At 39.8% G+C, this 18241-nt stretch overlaps 1 protein-coding gene across 3 annotated transcripts; it reads left to right on the top strand.

The window, feature by feature from the left end:
• The first annotated feature begins 498 nt into the window (after positions 1–498).
• On the top strand, positions 499–17798 carry LOC139336270 (vascular endothelial zinc finger 1-like). Of its 3 annotated transcripts, XM_070970307.1 has the most exons (7): positions 532–629; positions 8099–8853; positions 9651–9720; positions 11562–11730; positions 13607–13648; positions 14310–14375; positions 14561–17798. In XM_070970307.1, the coding sequence occupies exons 1-7, from the start codon at positions 597–599 to the stop codon at positions 14926–14928; spliced, it is 1503 nt and encodes a 500-aa protein (XP_070826408.1). In that variant the 5' UTR covers positions 532–596; the 3' UTR covers positions 14929–17798. The 3 variants fall into 3 exon arrangements, with proteins under 3 accessions (XP_070826412.1, XP_070826409.1, XP_070826408.1); XM_070970308.1 differs by lacking the exon at positions 14310–14375 and having other exon boundaries at positions 512–629; XM_070970311.1 differs by lacking the exons at positions 13607–13648; positions 14310–14375 and having other exon boundaries at positions 499–629.
• The last annotated feature ends 443 nt before the right edge of the window (positions 17799–18241 follow it).

Below are 18241 nucleotides of genomic sequence, written 5' to 3'. Positions count from 1 at the left end.
TAAAAATAATTATCAGTTGCAGCCCTAGAGCATTTTGCATGTATAAATAAAAATAAAATTTACTTTAACATTTTATCCAGGGACTTTTGAGAGAAACAGTTTCCCCAAAGATTATTAGTTCATGATATTTCATAAACATGAAATCTAGATTTGCCTTTGCAAATTTACAAATATTTAAAGGCCTTACCACTGTTCCTTTACATAAGTGCCTTATTTGCCACTAAATGTTATGTTCCAGCCATAATGCTTAATCTTTTAAGATATTTCTTGAAACAGTGATCACCTGATTACCATAGTTTTGTAATTATTTTGTGTAATTATTTTTATGGAGCATGCTTATGTCACTCAATAAATTTACCTATGTAGAAAGAGCACTTCGTTTTTATAGTACAACATTATATTTTTTGTCTGACAGCAGTGTCCCATTGAAGAGGGGAGTATCTGAAATCGGATTTCTTGTAAACGTCCTAAAAAGTCCACTGGGCTTGGTTCAGCCCTGAGGGTTACAGGAAGTTGTAGCGGCCATGTTTAGCTGCTTTGTTGTAGATTCCTTGTAGGTTTCCTGCAGATTTTAGCTTGTGTTGCCAAGTGTTGCAATGGAACCGAGCTGGAGTACGTTTTTATTCCAAGTAAGTGCAACTGTACTATAGTAGTCTGAGAAACTACGGACACGATTTCGAAACGGAGTAAATGTTGTTACAGTGTTTTTGTATCACTGTTTGAATTAGAGTTAGCTGAGCAAAACAAAGGTGTTAGCGTTAGCCTGCTAGCCAGCTCGGCTGTGTGGTTTGCTGTAGCAAACTGCTAACCAGCTTTATCGAACCTGAGACCTCCGACTGTGTCTGGTCTACAGAGACTCAGAGAGTCTCCAAAGCCGCCTCCTTGATGTTGGTTAAATTACCCGACCTCTGTATCATACCATAGTGTGAGGTTTGTCTCAGTTTGCTCACAATCACCGCGAAGCTAATGTCTGTCGCTATTGCTCTTGGTGCGCGCGCGTTAGCAAATTAGCTGGTAGGTCGAGCTATTGCTATTGCATGTAGGTAAACGAAGCTAATTGGGAAACGGGTTAGCTAGCCAGGGTATTTATCTTGTCTGCACCATGGCATTTCTCGGTACAGTAACATAACAGATAACAATAATTGATTGGGAGTTTTTATTGCGTTCCAAACTGTTGTTGAAGCAAGGCAATTGTACTGCTTTTAATAACGTTAACGCACACATCAGTCCGCTGGCAAGAAGTTAGCTGACGCTAACACTGTAAATAGAAGGCTACATAGCACGCGGAGAGCAGCGATTAAACCACACTCAAGACTCAAACCTTTCCCTTTCCATCACAGATCTGGAGTCACGGATCGCAAAGAAGAAAATAATTTATGTAAACTTTCACTCACTATTGACCCGATACCAAAGTATCTATACGTCAGACAGCATGTATGTTAACTTGTGTAATATGTGTAACGTGTATTGTGGCCTTTTGTTTGGGAAAAAAGCTTAAACAAAACATAATATAGTATGTTTAACTTGTTTAAGAACTTTCTCATGTTGTGCTAAGGCTCTCATTAGCTTGGCACACATCCTGTACACCAAGTAACCAACGTTCGGTTAAATGTTACGTTTAAGGCCCTTCATCACCATAGCTGTGCAAATAACGCTGAGTGAGTTACTCCACCAGACGTGGCTCTATGAAAATAAATGGGTTCCAAGTAGTAAATAAAGTAAACTATACGCAGAGTTTATTCGAAGACTTCAAACAATCCATGTTTCGACTGAGAAGGGAATGTCACTTATTAAATGTTTTTTGGCAAGTACTAACCAAATTCGACAGTTTTGCTGCTACAGATTATAATACACTTACAGTGTGTAAGAACTACGTTACAGTCCCCTAGTAGACATAAACATCGTAATTGTAAGAGTTATGTCTCCTGCTCCCTGAAAGTTGTGTTTTGAGGAATGAAATTCTTTTAAAGAGTTACAAGTGTGAGAAGTAGATATACCCAGTATTTCCACAATTGCTTTTTAGAGTCATTTCAATTTGTTTTGGCCAGGAGAATATTAACACAAAAAACATGGGTTTTCTTGATATCACTGGGTTATATTATATTATTGGTTTTACATTTTTCAATTTTGTTCCTGATAAATCCATCAGTGTGATTCCTCATACAGTCCCCCATGAGCCTCATCAGTGTTGGCTATGGAGAGGGTAGCAGTGCTACAGGGTTTGCTGTGTTTCATTACTATAGAGATAAACACAAAACTGCACCAGAATCTACTGTACAGAGAGTAAAACCAGAGGTTCATAATTGTCCCACGGTTCACTGTCTTTTTGTAAGGCTGATCACATCTGTAGTGTGCCCAATCAGAGCTGCTGTTGCTAAGGAGATGCTGTACAGTGAGGCTATAAAGGGTTGTTTGATTTTAGGAAACTATGAAAAACTTTGCCAGGAGTTTAATTTTCTACATTCAAATACCAAAATGTGACAACCCTCTGAAAGTGTTTCTTGAACTATTTTTTTTGGCTATCTGAAATTGAAATGTTATGTTCACAAACAGTGGTTGACTTCATGATACAGTTACCGTGCTATTTGTCATACTTGCATAGTAAGGCTCACCGTATGTGTAGCCTGCTACTTTGCTCCACTACTACAGAGGAGAAGCACTTAATGTTTAGTATATGTCACTTATATTCGTGACTTACATATGATTTTAGTTGGTTTAATGGCAGACATGGCCACAATACTAGAGTTGGTGTGTAGGGGACATGGAGACTATGAGGCAGCCTCACTATTTAGGGTCCACTTGCTTCACCTTATGTGATGAAGCATGTAGTGAGGCAGCTTTCCAAAGAACTTTATTTGTTATTGTTCTCTAGGCATTGTTATGCAAGGGTTTGAAAGGGTTGATTTTGCTGTCTGGCTATGGTGCTCTTGGGCCTGTCCACTTTATTTCATGTTTTTTGTTGTAGTTTGCCATATTGCAATTAACAAGGTGTTTTTGTAGAGTTGTTGTAACAAACATCTTTGGCAGCACAATTAATAGCTAAACAGTATTTTTCAAGGCAGCGGAAAAAAAATCAAATTAAGACAAGTAATGCTCAGCAAATTAAACTATTGTCTTTGTTTTTTATTGCAACTGTTGTAAGCAGAGGTTTGTATAGAGATAACTAAAAGACAGTATATTGTGGCATCAATCAGAGACAGATGTGTGCTAATTCGATCAAATGGAACCATGGTTAGTCATGTTGAATCCATACCCTTCCATGCAGTGAAAAAACAATGACTGGATTAGTTTTATTTGTACCATTTCTTGTTAATTTTCATGCTTCTAATTCATTTTCAGTACTGTTTATTTTGGAAGGGACCTCACCCTTCACAACAGATTCCTATCAAAGTCATCAGAGCAGTGTGATAGAACAGCAGGCTGCTGTCCTTGTTCTTGCTGAGAAAGAGAGAGCATTTGGCTGTCTTTGACTTGCATACACATATGCTAGGAGAAATACTAATTGCAGTAATGATTCTAGCCTGTGTGCAGCTACAGGGTGGCAGATATACAAGCAAGTAGACAACCTGTGATGGCCCCCAGCTCCCCTCTCCACCTAGCTTTTACACATATGGCGCATTTCCAGTACACAGTTCCAGTCTACTCGACTCGGTTCTACTCTACTCTACTTGGTTTGGTTGAGTTTCCATTACAATTGAGTACTTCAATTGTAATGTACAAATGCTCTCTCTTCCTCAGCGTAGGCAGGGTTGTCATACCACGGCTGCACGAAACTGCCATGACGTCAATTTGTACGTGACGCAAACAGAGCCGACAAACAATGGAGGACATCGAGGCGATGTTGAATTTCGGTTTGTGGCTTTTTGTCACACACAAAGCAAGAGAAGAAACCACGGATCACGGTGATATTTTATGAGCGGCCATTTCCCTCGAGTGAGAATAAAGAATAAAGTGAGCGGTTGCTGTTGCCCGGCGTTACAATGGAGGGGACGGGATTGTTTTTCCGGTGTTGGACGTCACAGACCAGTGACGACACTCTCCACACATATAGTATCGCTTCTACTTGCTTGGAACTTCGCCAGAGCAGAGTAGAGACGAGTCGAGTCGAGCCGCGCTAGTGGAAATGTGGCAATAGTGTGGGCACTGAGTAGGACCAGCAGCTGAGGAGTACCCCCCCCCCCCCCCCCCCCCAAAAAAAAAAGGGGCATCAGTGCCTGGATTTGTGTCATCCATAAAAGAAAACAGTGGGGGGAAAAAAGCAGCACTTGTGATCCTGGCCCCCTCAGACTCCCAGCTGACTGGGTTGGGATGCTTGGCAGAACCTGAAAAGCAGCCATGGGTCAGGTCTTAAACCTAGCTCAATGGTGATTACAGAAAAGAGCAAGGTAATCTCAATCACCATATCTTTGTGCTGACCTGTTATAAAGTTGCTGGTTACAATCTCTGCTTTCTCCCTGGCCAAAGTATTCATACAAGCGCCCACCGTATGTTCATCCTGTCCCATTGAGGATCTGCCATGACCAATCGGACAATGCCTGCAAGCAGCTGCAGACTTAAGATGTCCTCCATGCAGTTTTTTTTCCTGCTGCTGTGCCTGCCATTGCTTTATTTATTTGCTTTATTTGAGTGGCACATTTTTCAATTCTGTATAGTCTACATCATTTTTCTTAAATTTAGGCTTCCAGACTTTCAGATGCATTTTGTAATTTTATGAATCCCTCTGTAGTGCACCTGCTTCGCCATCCTTCCCAAATATAATTGCAGTTTGGAGTTATTGCAGAAAGCTTAAGACTTCAAGTACAAGTATTAATTTTCCTATTTATTCAATTATGAATGTCCTATTTATTCAAAAGAAGAAGGTGTATTAATTTCCTATTTATTCAAACGAAGAAGGTGTCAGAATGTATTTGTTGTGTTTACTGGTTTATTAGGTATATCTGTTAGGTTTAGGTTCATCCATCCCCTTTGCCAGGTTAGATTTATTAGTATGCCCCTGACCTTCCCCAACAAAACAGATACACATAAGGCCCCATGAAATTGTTTTTAATTTCTTTCCAAATCCCATTTTCCTTTTCCCCCAAATTCCTTGTTTTCTATTTCAATTTTTATGATCCTGTGTTTCAAGATTTAGGCACACTTAGTCATCAGTAAGAATGTCTTATGGTATTGGATGAGTAAAAATTCAACAATTCAGTAAGACACTGTTCAAATTTTTATTGAATATCAGTTAATTTGAAGTAACACAACACTGCACTATATTTTCATCAAACTGATCTTCTGCAGGGCAGCCTCCATATTAGGTATGACCTTTTCATTCTGTTAACAATGTAAGGAACATATTTTAAGAGAAAAATTTGGTTTATTCTTAATGGAAATGAAAATAAGGTATAGGCCTACATTCATATGGAAAGAGTAGCCTGCCAGAGTTAGACAAGGGATAAGATTAGGCATCCTGACAGCGTTTATTTTGCTGAAAAACCAAAGTTTGTTATATAAGTACACAAGTCTGTCAAGTACATTTACATATGGCAGCAACAGAAACAGACCAATGCCACATGCAGTAGAGGGGGTTTTCCTGCAAGAACAAAGCAGCTGAGCTTGTGTTGCAGTATGAAATGTGGATATACGGTTAAAAGATGCTACTAGCCACATTAGTTCACACCAAATTCAAGAGTAACCAGCAGCATAAACAGTACAGCAACATAAAATAGGTGAAACTTACAGGTTATTATTATGAAGTTGGTATTGATCCATCCTCGATAGGGCTGGGCGATATGGCTGAAAACTCTATTTCGATATAAATGTTTTATATTGGTCGATATCAATAATTATTGATATTTTTTATGACCTATTTAAAATAAGGACCAGGAGAAAAATACATTCAATTTAAACATTTTTATTTTAAATTGAAGCTTCCTCTGATTATAATCCCCTCAGCTATCAAGACAGAAAGGAAAGGAAATGTCAACACAACCATGGAAAACACTCAAATAATAAATGTAAATAAAAGTGTAAAAATGTAAACTGAGAGAAACCTGAGAACTTTTTTTCTGCAGGTTTAGTGCAGGAAGTTCACAAGCTGATTCACCTTCTGCTGAATAGAATGTTTTCAGATATGTGCAGTGTTTTGTAAACATAGCAGAAACTGAGGTGGACTTGACATCTGTAACAAACAAACAAACATGATAGACAGTATAGTTAGATTGACTGAACTATAAAACCAGCCTAGACATATGAACAACTTAAGTCACTCTTCTTACTCTAAACATACACAAACTATTCAATTATATTTTTATTGCAAGTGTGTTTACAAAAAAAAAAAAAAAAAAGCATGTGTAAGAGATGTTTATAACCTGGCTTCTCCACAGTGCTCAGCGGAAGCATGTCTTTAGCTGTATGATATGCCGCTGCCTCCGTTATGTCTTCGTGCCTTTTAGATTAGATGATTTGTCATCAGGCACTGAAGCAGATACCTCTGCATGGTGGTCAGCTGCTTGTGCGGTGGTGCTGCAGTTGGTGGACGTTGGCGAATACGGCTGCTCTCCAAAGAGTGAGCGCGGCTAAGGTGGTTAAACAAGTTTGTCGTATTACCGGTCTTGGTGGGGAGGACAGTCTTGCATAGATTACAGACCACATTGGTCTGACTACGGTCCGACTTATAAAATCCAAAAAACTGCCATACTGGCGAGCTGACTTTCCCTGTTTTATTGACAATTTCTTCGCTCGCTGCAGCGCTTTCTATTTTGCATCTCAGTCCTTGCGAAGCATCAAACACGAGACAATGAGATGGCGCAACCGAACTTGATAATGTTACATGATTGGCGTGTTAGCGTGTGTTATTATCGAATATTTTATCGGACGCATTTTTTATTGAGGGCTGCACGGTGGCGCAGCAGGTAGTGCGCGTGCCTCACAGCAAGAAGGTTGCAGGTTCGATTCCCGGGTCGGGCCTTTCTGTGTGAAGTTTGCATGTTCTTCCTGTGCATGCGTGGGTTCTCTCCAGGCACTCCGGCTTCCTCCCACAGACCAAAAACATGCTCATTAGGCTGATTGGTGACTCTAAATTGCCCCTAGGTGTGAGTGTGAGTGTGAATGGTTGTATGTCTGTATTTGTTGCCCTGCGATCGGCTGGTGACGGTCCAGGGTGTACCCCGCCTCCCGCCCGTTGACAGCTGAGATAGGCTCAGGCCCCCCCGCGACCTTGAAAGGGATAAGCGGCATAGAAAATGGATGGATGGATTTTTTATTGATATTGATGACGTGTCTATCGCAAGATATATCGCTATCGTTTCATCGCCCAGCCCTAATCCTCGAGCTACAGTTTTGAAACAAATCCTTTTGTATTGGCCCTCAAAGCAGTCCAAAGTAAAATACAGTCTGAGAGTTTCCCAGTCGTTTTGGGGACATTTCCATCATGTTAATCCACTGGTTCTTCACTTCCTCTGATGGTGGGAGTAGATGAAGACTTTTGTGTGGGTTCTTGCAGCGAACAATATAGGGATTGTCATGCATTGTTTGAAATGTTACCTTCCACATCCTTGTGTATTGGAGTTGGCGATACAACAAAAATAGTACTACTGGATGTAACTCCAGTTCTTTGTGTATGTGCATAACCATCTATCTGCATGTTGTTGCAGCCACAGCATAGCATGTTATTTTTAACATGTTAAAACTTTTATAATAGTAATGACAATATTGCAAAATCCATGTCGTGGCAGAATGTGACACAGGTGACTGTGACGAAACTGGAATATTGACCACTCCACGCGAGAGATCTTCTTCCCACAAGACCTGATGTTAAAAACAAGGGATATATTTTCCTGTTTGAGTGGGAGAGAGAGTTGACATAAGAACACAAACTGCATCACATCTTTCATTGCATGGTTTCCCTTATTATTTTGTAACGTGTTATATTGTGTTTTGTATATATCTGTGGAGTCTGTGGAAACCACAATATTTAAAATGTATGTCTGCTGTCCTGATTTTTATTTTTATTTTCATATTTTGCACACAAACACTTCTTATTGGTCCTTTGTTTCATGTGTTTTGAGGATCTGTATTAAAATCATTTTACATGGCTCTGTCTTTCTCATTACAGCAGGCCAATGAAGCTCTGCATCACCAGCACCAAGTAGCAGGGAATAGCCTCCTGCCTTTGCTCAATTCTGGAACAGAGCCACCTGATCAGAAACCAGTGCTGCCCATTCCCCTGGATCAGAAACCCCCTGTTAGTGCCGCAGAACTTCTGAAAGACAATGTGGCTAGTGGGACTGGTGGGGGTGGCGGTGGAGGGCCTCCAGTAGCTGTGGTCAAAAAGGAACCTAAATCAAAGACGCCCTTCATCTGTGGCTACTGCAACAAAGCTTTCCGAGACAGCTACCACCTGCGGCGGCACGAGTCTTGCCACACTGGCATTAAGATGGTTTCACGACCTAAGAAGACACAAACAGCCCCAACCATGGTGCCACTAATATCCACTGTACCACGTGAGAATAGTGGAAACCCTTCATACATTACTACTGTAGCTGGTATCCTGACTACAGCCACCACATCAACATCCACAGGCACTAGCATCATGACCCCAATGCAACACCAACAGCAGCCTAGCATTCCTAAGAAGCCCCCCAAACCAGTGAAAAAGAATCATGGCTGCGACATGTGTGGTAAGGCCTTCAGAGATGTGTACCACCTCAATCGCCACAAGCTGTCACACTCTGATGAGAAACCGTTTGAGTGTCCCATCTGCCAGCAGAGGTTCAAGAGGAAGGATCGCATGACATACCATGTCCGCTCCCATGATGGCGGAGTTCACAAGCCTTACATCTGCTCTGTCTGTGGGAAGGGCTTCTCAAGGTTTGTGGACATCACCTCCTTAGGGGCAGAGTATTTGTTGATTTATTAGTTATTTTGGCCCAGATTCCAGTCCGAGTACAATCCACTCATTATTTATGTAGGTGATGATTCAGTGTGAAGTTAGCACAGGGCAGTAATAGCTTTAGCCTACTGACTTACTAACTTACTTTTCATGAGCTCTTTGATCCAAATACTGAAGGTCCTGATTGAAGCTATTAAGCTTAAATTATTGATAAGACACAATTGTAATTTTAATTAGAGAATGTGACTCCTGACATTGACATGACTCAAATCTGCTGGAAGGAATACCGATTGCTCTGTTCTCTCGGTAGCATGGCATTGGGGGGTCCTCCCTTGCAAAGATGAAACTACTTTTTGTAATTTGAAATGACACAATTCGCTGTAAAATTGCAATGAAAATTGTAGCTATTTTTGTGTCATTCAGTGATGAATTTTGTGGTAGTTTTAATTGGCTATTAACCACAAACAAACTGATTGTTGACAAAACTCAATTGTTTTATATGTGGAGTACAGGAGGCATGTTAACAAGCAATGTTCAAAATACAAGATTCAAGAATCTAGTCAATATTTTTGATCTAAGACACATACACTGGTCCCAGCATCTCTATTCTGAAGTAGACAGATGAGAAAAACTGCTTAATGTGTTATTACTGTCAGCCAAATCGTGGAATTGTGTCTTGATTAAACACAGTTGTAATATGTTATTGAATGAAATGATGCTACAGCCAAAGCTGAAAGATTTCCATTTTCTTTCTTGTCTTCATGTCACCCTGCAGACCTGATCATCTAAGCTGTCATGTCAAACATGTCCATTCCTCAGAGAGGCCCTTTAAGTGCCAAGTAACGGTAAGAGTCATGACTCAGAGCAGTCTTGAAAGCAAAATGCAGAAAGGAGACAAAGCTTAGACTTGTGTCATTATTGATACATGATGATCAACATCATTGAGAACTCTTATGGCTAGATCAGAAGTGATGGTGTTTGGCCCCAGTGGCCCTTGTGAACCCCCTCCTGTTGACTTGGGCCCTTTGGCAGGCTATGTAAAGCCAACAGTCTCAAACTTGGGTTTTAAGATGGACAGTGATTTTAAATTCGATCAGCAAATTAGTGCTGTAGTGAAGTCCAGGTTTTTCCAGATTAGGCAGCTGGCAAAGGTGAAGCCTTTCCTTGCACAACAGCTCTTTGAAACAGTAATCCATGCCTTTATCACATCTCGGCTGGATTACTGTAATACACTTTATTTTGGAGTCAGCCAGTCCTCCCTCGCACGCCTCCAGCTGGAGCAAAATGAAGCCGCTTGCCTCTTAACTGCAGTGCGTAAGAGGGGGCACATAACTCCATTCCTGGCCTCCCTCCACTGGCTGCCTGTGCACTTTAGGGTCCATTTTAAGATTCTTTTATTTGTTTTTAAATCTTTAAATGGTCTCGCCCCGCCTTACCTCTCTGAGCTCCTTCACCTCTACACTCCTGCTCGGTGCCTCAGGTCAGCTGATCTGCTTCACCTGGAGGTACTGAGATCAAAACGGAAGCTCAGAGGGGACAGAGCTTTCTCTGTGGCGGCTCCTAAATTATGGGACGAGCTACCGTTACACATTAGACAAGCCCCGTCACTGTCCATTTTTTAAAACTCGTCTTAAAACCCACTTTTATTCCTTGGCTTTCAACCCCACATGAGACTGCTCTTGTTTTAGCATTTTATGATTTGCTTTTACTTATTGTTTTATTGTTTTTAAAAACAATAAAACAATTATTTTAGTGTTTATTCCTGTTTTATATTTATTTATTTATGTACAGCGCTTTGTTTCAGCTGTGGTTGTTTTTAAAGTGCTATATAAATAAAGTTGAGTTGAGTAGATCAGACAACATTAGCTGGCACACTGAAGTTACCACTTGGACAGGCATTGGTGAAGGTCTTACAAATGTAGGGCACCAGACTAAATTTTTCGACAGATAGTACTGGTGGTCCTGACCAAAAATTTTAAGCTAGCACAAAATTTTGGAGTACCCCCATAGTCAACATGCAGCACAACACATTTGTATTTTTTCAATTTTAACTGTATTTCTGATTAATGCTTTGGTAATAAATAGACAGCTTGCAGAAAAAAATAGTGTGCTTTTTTATTTTAAAGGGAAAAGTCACAAAGTGAACTAATGCTTTAAGAGAGTCATTTTCCATAACTTTTTAAAGGGTAACTGCAGCACCTTCTAAAACTAAATATTATAAAGACCATCAAATGATAGCCAAGTTTAAACTGTTAGTGTTAAAACTGTAGTGTTTACCCCTTTGCTCTGTACTCTGTTGAAGACGTGGGTCAGATGATTGAAAGTGGAATGGGTTTTTTTGTTTGTTTTTTAAATGGGGGTGTATTTGCAAGTCGTGCATGTGTTCCAAGTCATAAGATTTAGCAGCGCTGTGTCAAAAAATGGTCGCAAAATGTGACTACTAACAATACAGTGTGAGCTTGAAAAGTATTGCCCACCCATCTGTTCATTTTGGTACAACCACTATAGTCTTTCCTCTTGAACCTTTGTTTGTATCAGAACACAGTGATTTTTTTTTTAACCTTTGCAAAGAGCTTCAGTTTGTCTTTTTCTTGATTGTAAGAATCCCAGTCACATGGTCAGGTTCCTCAGATGTTGAGAGAGAAAGAGAGAAAGAAACACCATATTCACTGATTCTCTGTCCCAGGCCTGTACTTCTGCCTTTGCTACCAAAGACCGTCTGCGCTCCCACATGATTAGACATGAAGGCAAAGTGACCTGCAACATCTGTGGCAAAATGCTGAGTGCTGCCTACATCACAAGTCACCTCAAGACGCATGGCCAGGCCAGCTTCAGCAATCCATGTACTAATAAAGGTAGGTCACATGTCAGAACTTATTGGATACATAATTTGTCATGATACTGATCTGGGTTTTCAATCAATGCCCCACTTATTCAGCAGTGATTTAATGTGCAGTGAACCGAACTACACAATACCACTTCCTCAGTGGCTGCTTCAAAAGTCAGTAATTCCTCCAGTCAGTGCCCTAACTGAACTTTGTGCCATCACCTCCTTTCAAGTTGAAATGAGGGATAGATACTTTTATCTTGAAACTTGTGTGTTGGCAGAGTGGAACTGCAGTCTTGATCGTTTGAAACTGTTACGGGCATGATGAGCAATTCCAGTTGCATATTATTTAGGACTTAATTCATGACCGTAAGTTATTGAAGATTGTTTAATCAGACGCATATGTCGACTTTTTTTTTTTTTTTTACCACTATAGCTGGGTTTTTTTTTTCACTCAGTCAGTCGACTGATGATGCTGATTATGGTGATGATGATGATAATAATAATATTTCACAGTTTAACAGACGTGACTTGTCAATATTGACAGTAAATATAAAGTAAATGTTCTTGTATAACTACAATCAATGCTATTGCACACATGGCTGAAGCCTGACTGAACACTGCCTTATTTAACTCTCCTTGAACTGATTTGCAAGTTCCCTGCTAGTGAGCATTTTAAATCATTTAACACAAACAGTTTAACTGACGTGTCACTCAAAAAACTAAAAATTAATGGTGTTCTGACCATTAGATCACTTACGATACTTCAAAACAAATTCCCAATATTGAACCTTAATCCCCAATGTACTCTGCTCATTTCTGGCTTACTCTCTCTAAATATTTGAATTGTTTAAATTAGCTACTTGTTATTTCCTTGTGTTTTTTAATGTGTCTTTAACCATCCACAACAGAGTACCTCATCTTTGCTAGATTTCTGATGCACAATTTTCTTTCTAGACCTGTCCGTATCGTAAAACAATTAAATGAATAAAATGGCCCCAATTAACAGAAGTGTGAGAGTAAAATCAAACTCTTGAAAAGTATAGCTTTCCAATTCATATTATAATACACTAAGCTGTAGTTACTTGAGTGCAGCCTGTGAGAACAAGTCTATAATGTTATCCGTGGCTCTAAAAGAGCTTTGTTAAGTCACCATGGGCTTGGAGACTAGAGGTATGGATTTTGAAAGATGTGTGTTTTTACCAGGCAGAAAACCAAAAATCATGTTCAGAAGTAGCATTAACTGTATGATCCAGCAATTTTTGAGTTTGCCCCATACTAGACTAGACTACAAATTTTAGTCTTTGCTGCTTCCATTATGACCATTTTTAAAAAAATTCTGTCCTTTCTGTATTCTTCAAATTCATAGAAGTGTGACGCTAAATCCCTCGAGCACTCATTAGAAGGGGAGATGTATCAAATGTTATGAACAATTCTAAGGTGAACAAAGTAATATTGGTGACCTATTTCATTTTTTGTTTGTGGCATAGCATTCCTTTTGAAGTGACAATGGTGACCTCTACAAAAAATCAATGATGTTCTGCTTCATACGGAAACAAGGAGTATGTCAGTTAGAATCTGTTCATGACTTCTGCTGCATTATAGAGTTAAAACAACTTTACAAAATTTACATTTTTTATGTTCCGAATTCCTTGATAAAGTGATAAAGATATGTGTTTGGTGTGTTATTTTGATTTTGGTTTCAGTGATAGCTGAAAAGAAGCATAGTTTTTATTTCCTTACCCCAATAGAAGCTGTGAAGCACATCATAAAATGTCGTAACAGCCCATTCCCATGCCACATACACACAACTTGACCATGCGAACTGTTGAATCTGACTCCCAGATGATAGCACTGCTGCCCTATGCTCTTGTAACCCAATATGTGTCTGTATTTCTGAATAGGCATAAGTGACTGGCAGTGGAACCACTCAGGGCCACGAAAAGGTAATCCAGTAGCTAGTAGCAGAAACCCCAAAATACTCAATCACAGCCTCTGCAAAACATAAGTGGCCAGTTTTTCTTCATGTACCATGTTGCTCAAATACAGAAGCATTTCATCTCGGTGGGCTGGTGTAATTAAGGTTCTTCTGTTTTGAATATATAGAGATTTGCTAATGTAAGGTTAAATTTCATAAAGCAGGATCAGTAGATCATTTAAACTAACCACACTCTGGACCAAAACACTAAAGCTAGATGCACACTACCTTGCCTTTCATCAGAGGTCATCTTGTATTACCTAATTTCATTTCTGTCTTGACTTAAACCAGATTGATAATGCAGCCTATTCAACCATCTACTCTTCAGAACTACCTGTTGTTATAGCAAACATGTTTGATATCCCAGGTGAGTGCGGGCCAGAATGGCCGAGCAGCCAGCTGAACTTCTCCTACCATGTGAGCTCCAAATGACTCTGTGATATGCTGGCCCTGAACTCATCTGGGATGGTTAAATAGGCAGTCCTGCAGTGTAGTGTGCATCCAGCCTCACAGAGCTTAAGATGTCCTACATAATGTGTTACTGTTTACAATGAAAGTTTTGAATGAAAAAAAAAATGGACAGTTAGCTGGTTAGTCTATTGATCCTGCTTTTTGAATTTACCCCTCAGGTGAGTTGACGGTAGGAGAGATTTTAAAAAACTCCTTCCAAGTCCTAATTGACAACTCTCACAAAGGTAGGTTTCTTCAACAATATTACCACAGTTGACATAATGTATTAATGATGTATTGACACTTTCAGTGACCCAGCTAAACAGCCAGGGAGCATAGAGGGCTGTTTCTTTCCCTGTTTTGGAGAGGCAGTATATTTCTAAAAGGTTTACCAGTCCTAAATTTACACTAATCTGTTTTTTTAAAACAGATGGCAATAATGTGCACAACAACTCAGCCACTACAACACCAGTCACTAACTCAGCAGCCATCACCTCAACTGTGAACCGCAGTGGCAATGCCAGCAATCCTGTCACCATCGCTGCTCAGATGAACATCGCCACCAGCACGGTCAACATCACATCACCGGTCAACCTGCAGCACCCTGTCACCATCACTGGACCTGTGAACTTGGCCTCTGTCAACATCCCTACAACAGCACACATGAATATCGCCCACCCAGTGGCTATCACCACTCCCATGCCCATGAATATCACTGGGCCACTCAACATTGCCATGAGGCCCATGGAGAGCATGCCTTTTCTATCCCAAGTCCTGCCTTCCTCCCCTCCTTGGTAGAGCTTTCTTTAGTCCATGTGTGAGCCGATAATGTTTTAACTGCCTAATAATGCATAGCCCTGTCAAATGTTAGTATAATGGTCCTTTAAATCGGTTGATAGTGTATTAAACTTAAAAAGGTGATAACTAACTTAAAACAACCACAGAGATAGTAACTGATGATAGAAATGTAGAAAAGAAAAATAATTCAAATACCCTTTATTATGATAGAATGAATTGTTTGGCCTACAGTCGCTGTAGAGCCATTGTAGATTGTTGGTCTGCACATCATGAAGTTTGCTGCCCTTCACAGGAGAATTGGTCAAAAGACTGTTCTATTGTAAGGATGGGTAACATGGATAAACTGTTATCATAGTATGTGTTTTTGATAAATATTTTAGTGTAATATAGGAAATTTCTAGAAATTTAATAGAGAAACTTTTTTGGCAAACCCATTGAATTCAAAGTGTATCTAAAATCAAAGTGCTTCATCACATTGATGCGAATGCTGCAATCCTGCAGTCCTGCTCATGGATTTGCAAGGTTGCCCACACTGGCTGAATACACCAAAAGGGGGAGATCAGTGTAAAGGATATAGCAAAATTTCTGACCAATAACACTATTATACCTTGAATTATATATTGTCATATCGCACAAGCCTAGTCGGTGGTGTTACTCATAGCTGGTTGGTCACACTGACCAACTCATACCTGCTCAGTTGGGTTACTGAAGGCCAAGTCAGTCTTTAAAAAGGAACAGATTTGGTGTGACAAAAAGTCACAACTTGATGTCATTTACTATTTTTTCCAATTGCTATCAACTGCATTTCACAGTCTTCATCTGTGGATGAGGCTTTCTCAGTTGTTCTTGAGCTGTCATTGCATGTAAGGTTCTGTCATGTGATAACGTGATCAAATGGAGGGCAGGGGATCGTAATCACTGTTTTCAAAGATGGTCTTTGGGGACACGTGTGATTGACCTCCAGTGTCCATCTGCAAGACCGTGACACACCGCTGAAAGCTCTGAAAACAAGTTCCTAACATTCAGATTATTTTGTCAAACTATCTCCAATGTCAGGAATTAACTTTCTCTATTGGATAAACTAATTTCTTACCTCTTGACTGCCCAAATTACCTGAATGATGTCACAAGCTGCTGAAAACGTAGCGTCTTTGCTAATGTGAAGTAACCTATGATGTAGTGGAGGGTGTATGTTCGAAGGGTGATATGTTGTGCAGATACTGTGTAAATAATGACCCTTTTATATACCAAAGATTTTGTAAGTAAAGTGTTTCTCCCTGAAAGCTATATTTTAAAAGATAAGGAGAAACCCCCTTAAACAGCATTGGGACCATTATGGGACACATTCTCCTTTTGAAACCCAGAGTAATGAAATTGGTACCTTCAGCCACATCACTCCATTGTGTTGCCACCTCTGGAACGGTCCTCTTTGATCTCACTGACTCATTTTTCCCTGGAAGCCAACATGTACTGGCATTTACCCAGTTACATTGAAATGTTGCGTCTTTCCCAATACCCGTTATATTATTGCAATAAGTCTACTTAATGCATCAGTTTAATTCTTGATTATGTGTATATTACTGTTAAATGCTTGCAGTACTGGAAGTTCATCACATTAACTGGGTTCATTACACTTTCAAACCAAAATAGCATTTTCTTCCACTTTGATGCTGTTTAAAATTATTGGGCAGTTACTACAATATCAGAGGCTACATGTTCACCCATTTTGTGTTTGTATTTATCCCCTTGCTTACCCCTTTTTCAAACTTGAATAGTTTATTTCACTATGACAGGTAGCTGAGGGTGAGTCGACTCATTGCATCAGTGTTGGCAGGAACACATGCTGTGGAAAAGCAAACCCATTTAGAGCCCTTTGCCACATTGATAAATGCCTGTTTAGCCACTGAAGGACAGTGTAGGTCTTCTAAAGGTGCCCAGTTGAAAATGATTTCCTTACTGAGGCACCTGACTTCAACCATTGGTGATGCGTGATACCTTACTATACCTAAGGCATTGTTCAACTACTCCTTAAATGGAAGTATATTGCTGGAGTAGTTCTTAAATGCTTCCTCTTAAGGCAAATTTAGTTTCTTGGTCTTTTTTCTATTGTTCTTTTAGTGGACTTAACAGTGTTTGATAGTTAAATTTTAATTGCAAACAAAGCTTCCATCTTGGGGGAGGGTGATTGATATTGTGGATTTCACTGATTGTTCAGAGGCTGTTTAGATCAACCATCAACTCCCCACTTGTGTGTTTTTTAAAACAGCCGAAAACCAGTCACTCATCACTGCAGAATACTCTGCACACTAATTTATCTGTGACATCTGTTTGGGAATTTTTGTAAGTATTTATATTACACATGGCAGTTGAAGGTACAAGAAACAGGAACTGTCTCGTACTTAAAGCATGTCCCTTAGGTTTTGCCCTTAAAATGGCAGTATTATCAAAGGTCAAATGATTTTAAATTTTGATTACTGAGGGCTTTTTAACTGTAGAGGTCCAGAGAGCCAGTCAGTGGCTCATTACACTCTGCACTCAAAAGCAGTCCCAAAGTTAACTTTTGTGGTATGTTCAGTTGGTTAGGTTGTTTACTTAAGCAGGTATTGGATCCCATCACTGTCAGTCAAACTCAGGAAGGTTACTGAGAATAGTCTTTTAACATCATGTTCAATTTACACACTGACCATTTCTTTGTAAATATGAAACACTAATTTTATTGCCTTTTACCTGTGGGAGAGTGAACCTCTCTCTAATTACCACAGGCTTGTAATGCAAGGACTATATCACCTCTGATGTGGCCGTCCATCCAGGAGAGGACAGAAAAATAACAGAGACTAATTAAAGGATGAGGCTGGTGCATAAAAGGCTAAACCAAGAATTTAGCCTACTAGCAAGTGTGGCTTGATGTAGCTTATGCTGCCAATACAGTGCTATTGTCGTCCAAGAACTTCACACATCAAGGAGCCATGCAACTGAATTGGTTGACATGCTGCTTCAGTGTTGTTTATTCTCCTCTGATTGTCAAAGTAGCTGGTTGTCAGTGCTTGTCATCTGCTCCAAACAGATTTAAACAATCGGACAGAATTCTTCCAGAATCAGCACTACTTATGTTATTCTCACAAAATGTGTCGCCCAGTGCAGCGATATGGCCCTTGTTTGTATTTGTTTTTTGAAAACAATGCAGTTCTATGGCACAGTGTCTGCAATATCAGGCTACAATTGCACAGATCATATCTGTCAGCAGGATTTGGTTGTAGTAATTATAAATTACTATAAAGAGACAATAACTCCAGCCTTATCCCTTTTTAAGATAC

Source organism: Chaetodon trifascialis, chromosome 9, assembly GCF_039877785.1.
Source record: "Chaetodon trifascialis isolate fChaTrf1 chromosome 9, fChaTrf1.hap1, whole genome shotgun sequence".
In the NCBI taxonomy this organism is placed as follows: domain Eukaryota; kingdom Metazoa; phylum Chordata; class Actinopteri; order Chaetodontiformes; family Chaetodontidae; genus Chaetodon; species Chaetodon trifascialis.
Note: the sequence above shows the minus strand (reverse complement) of the source record. Positions and strands in the feature narration are given on the sequence as shown.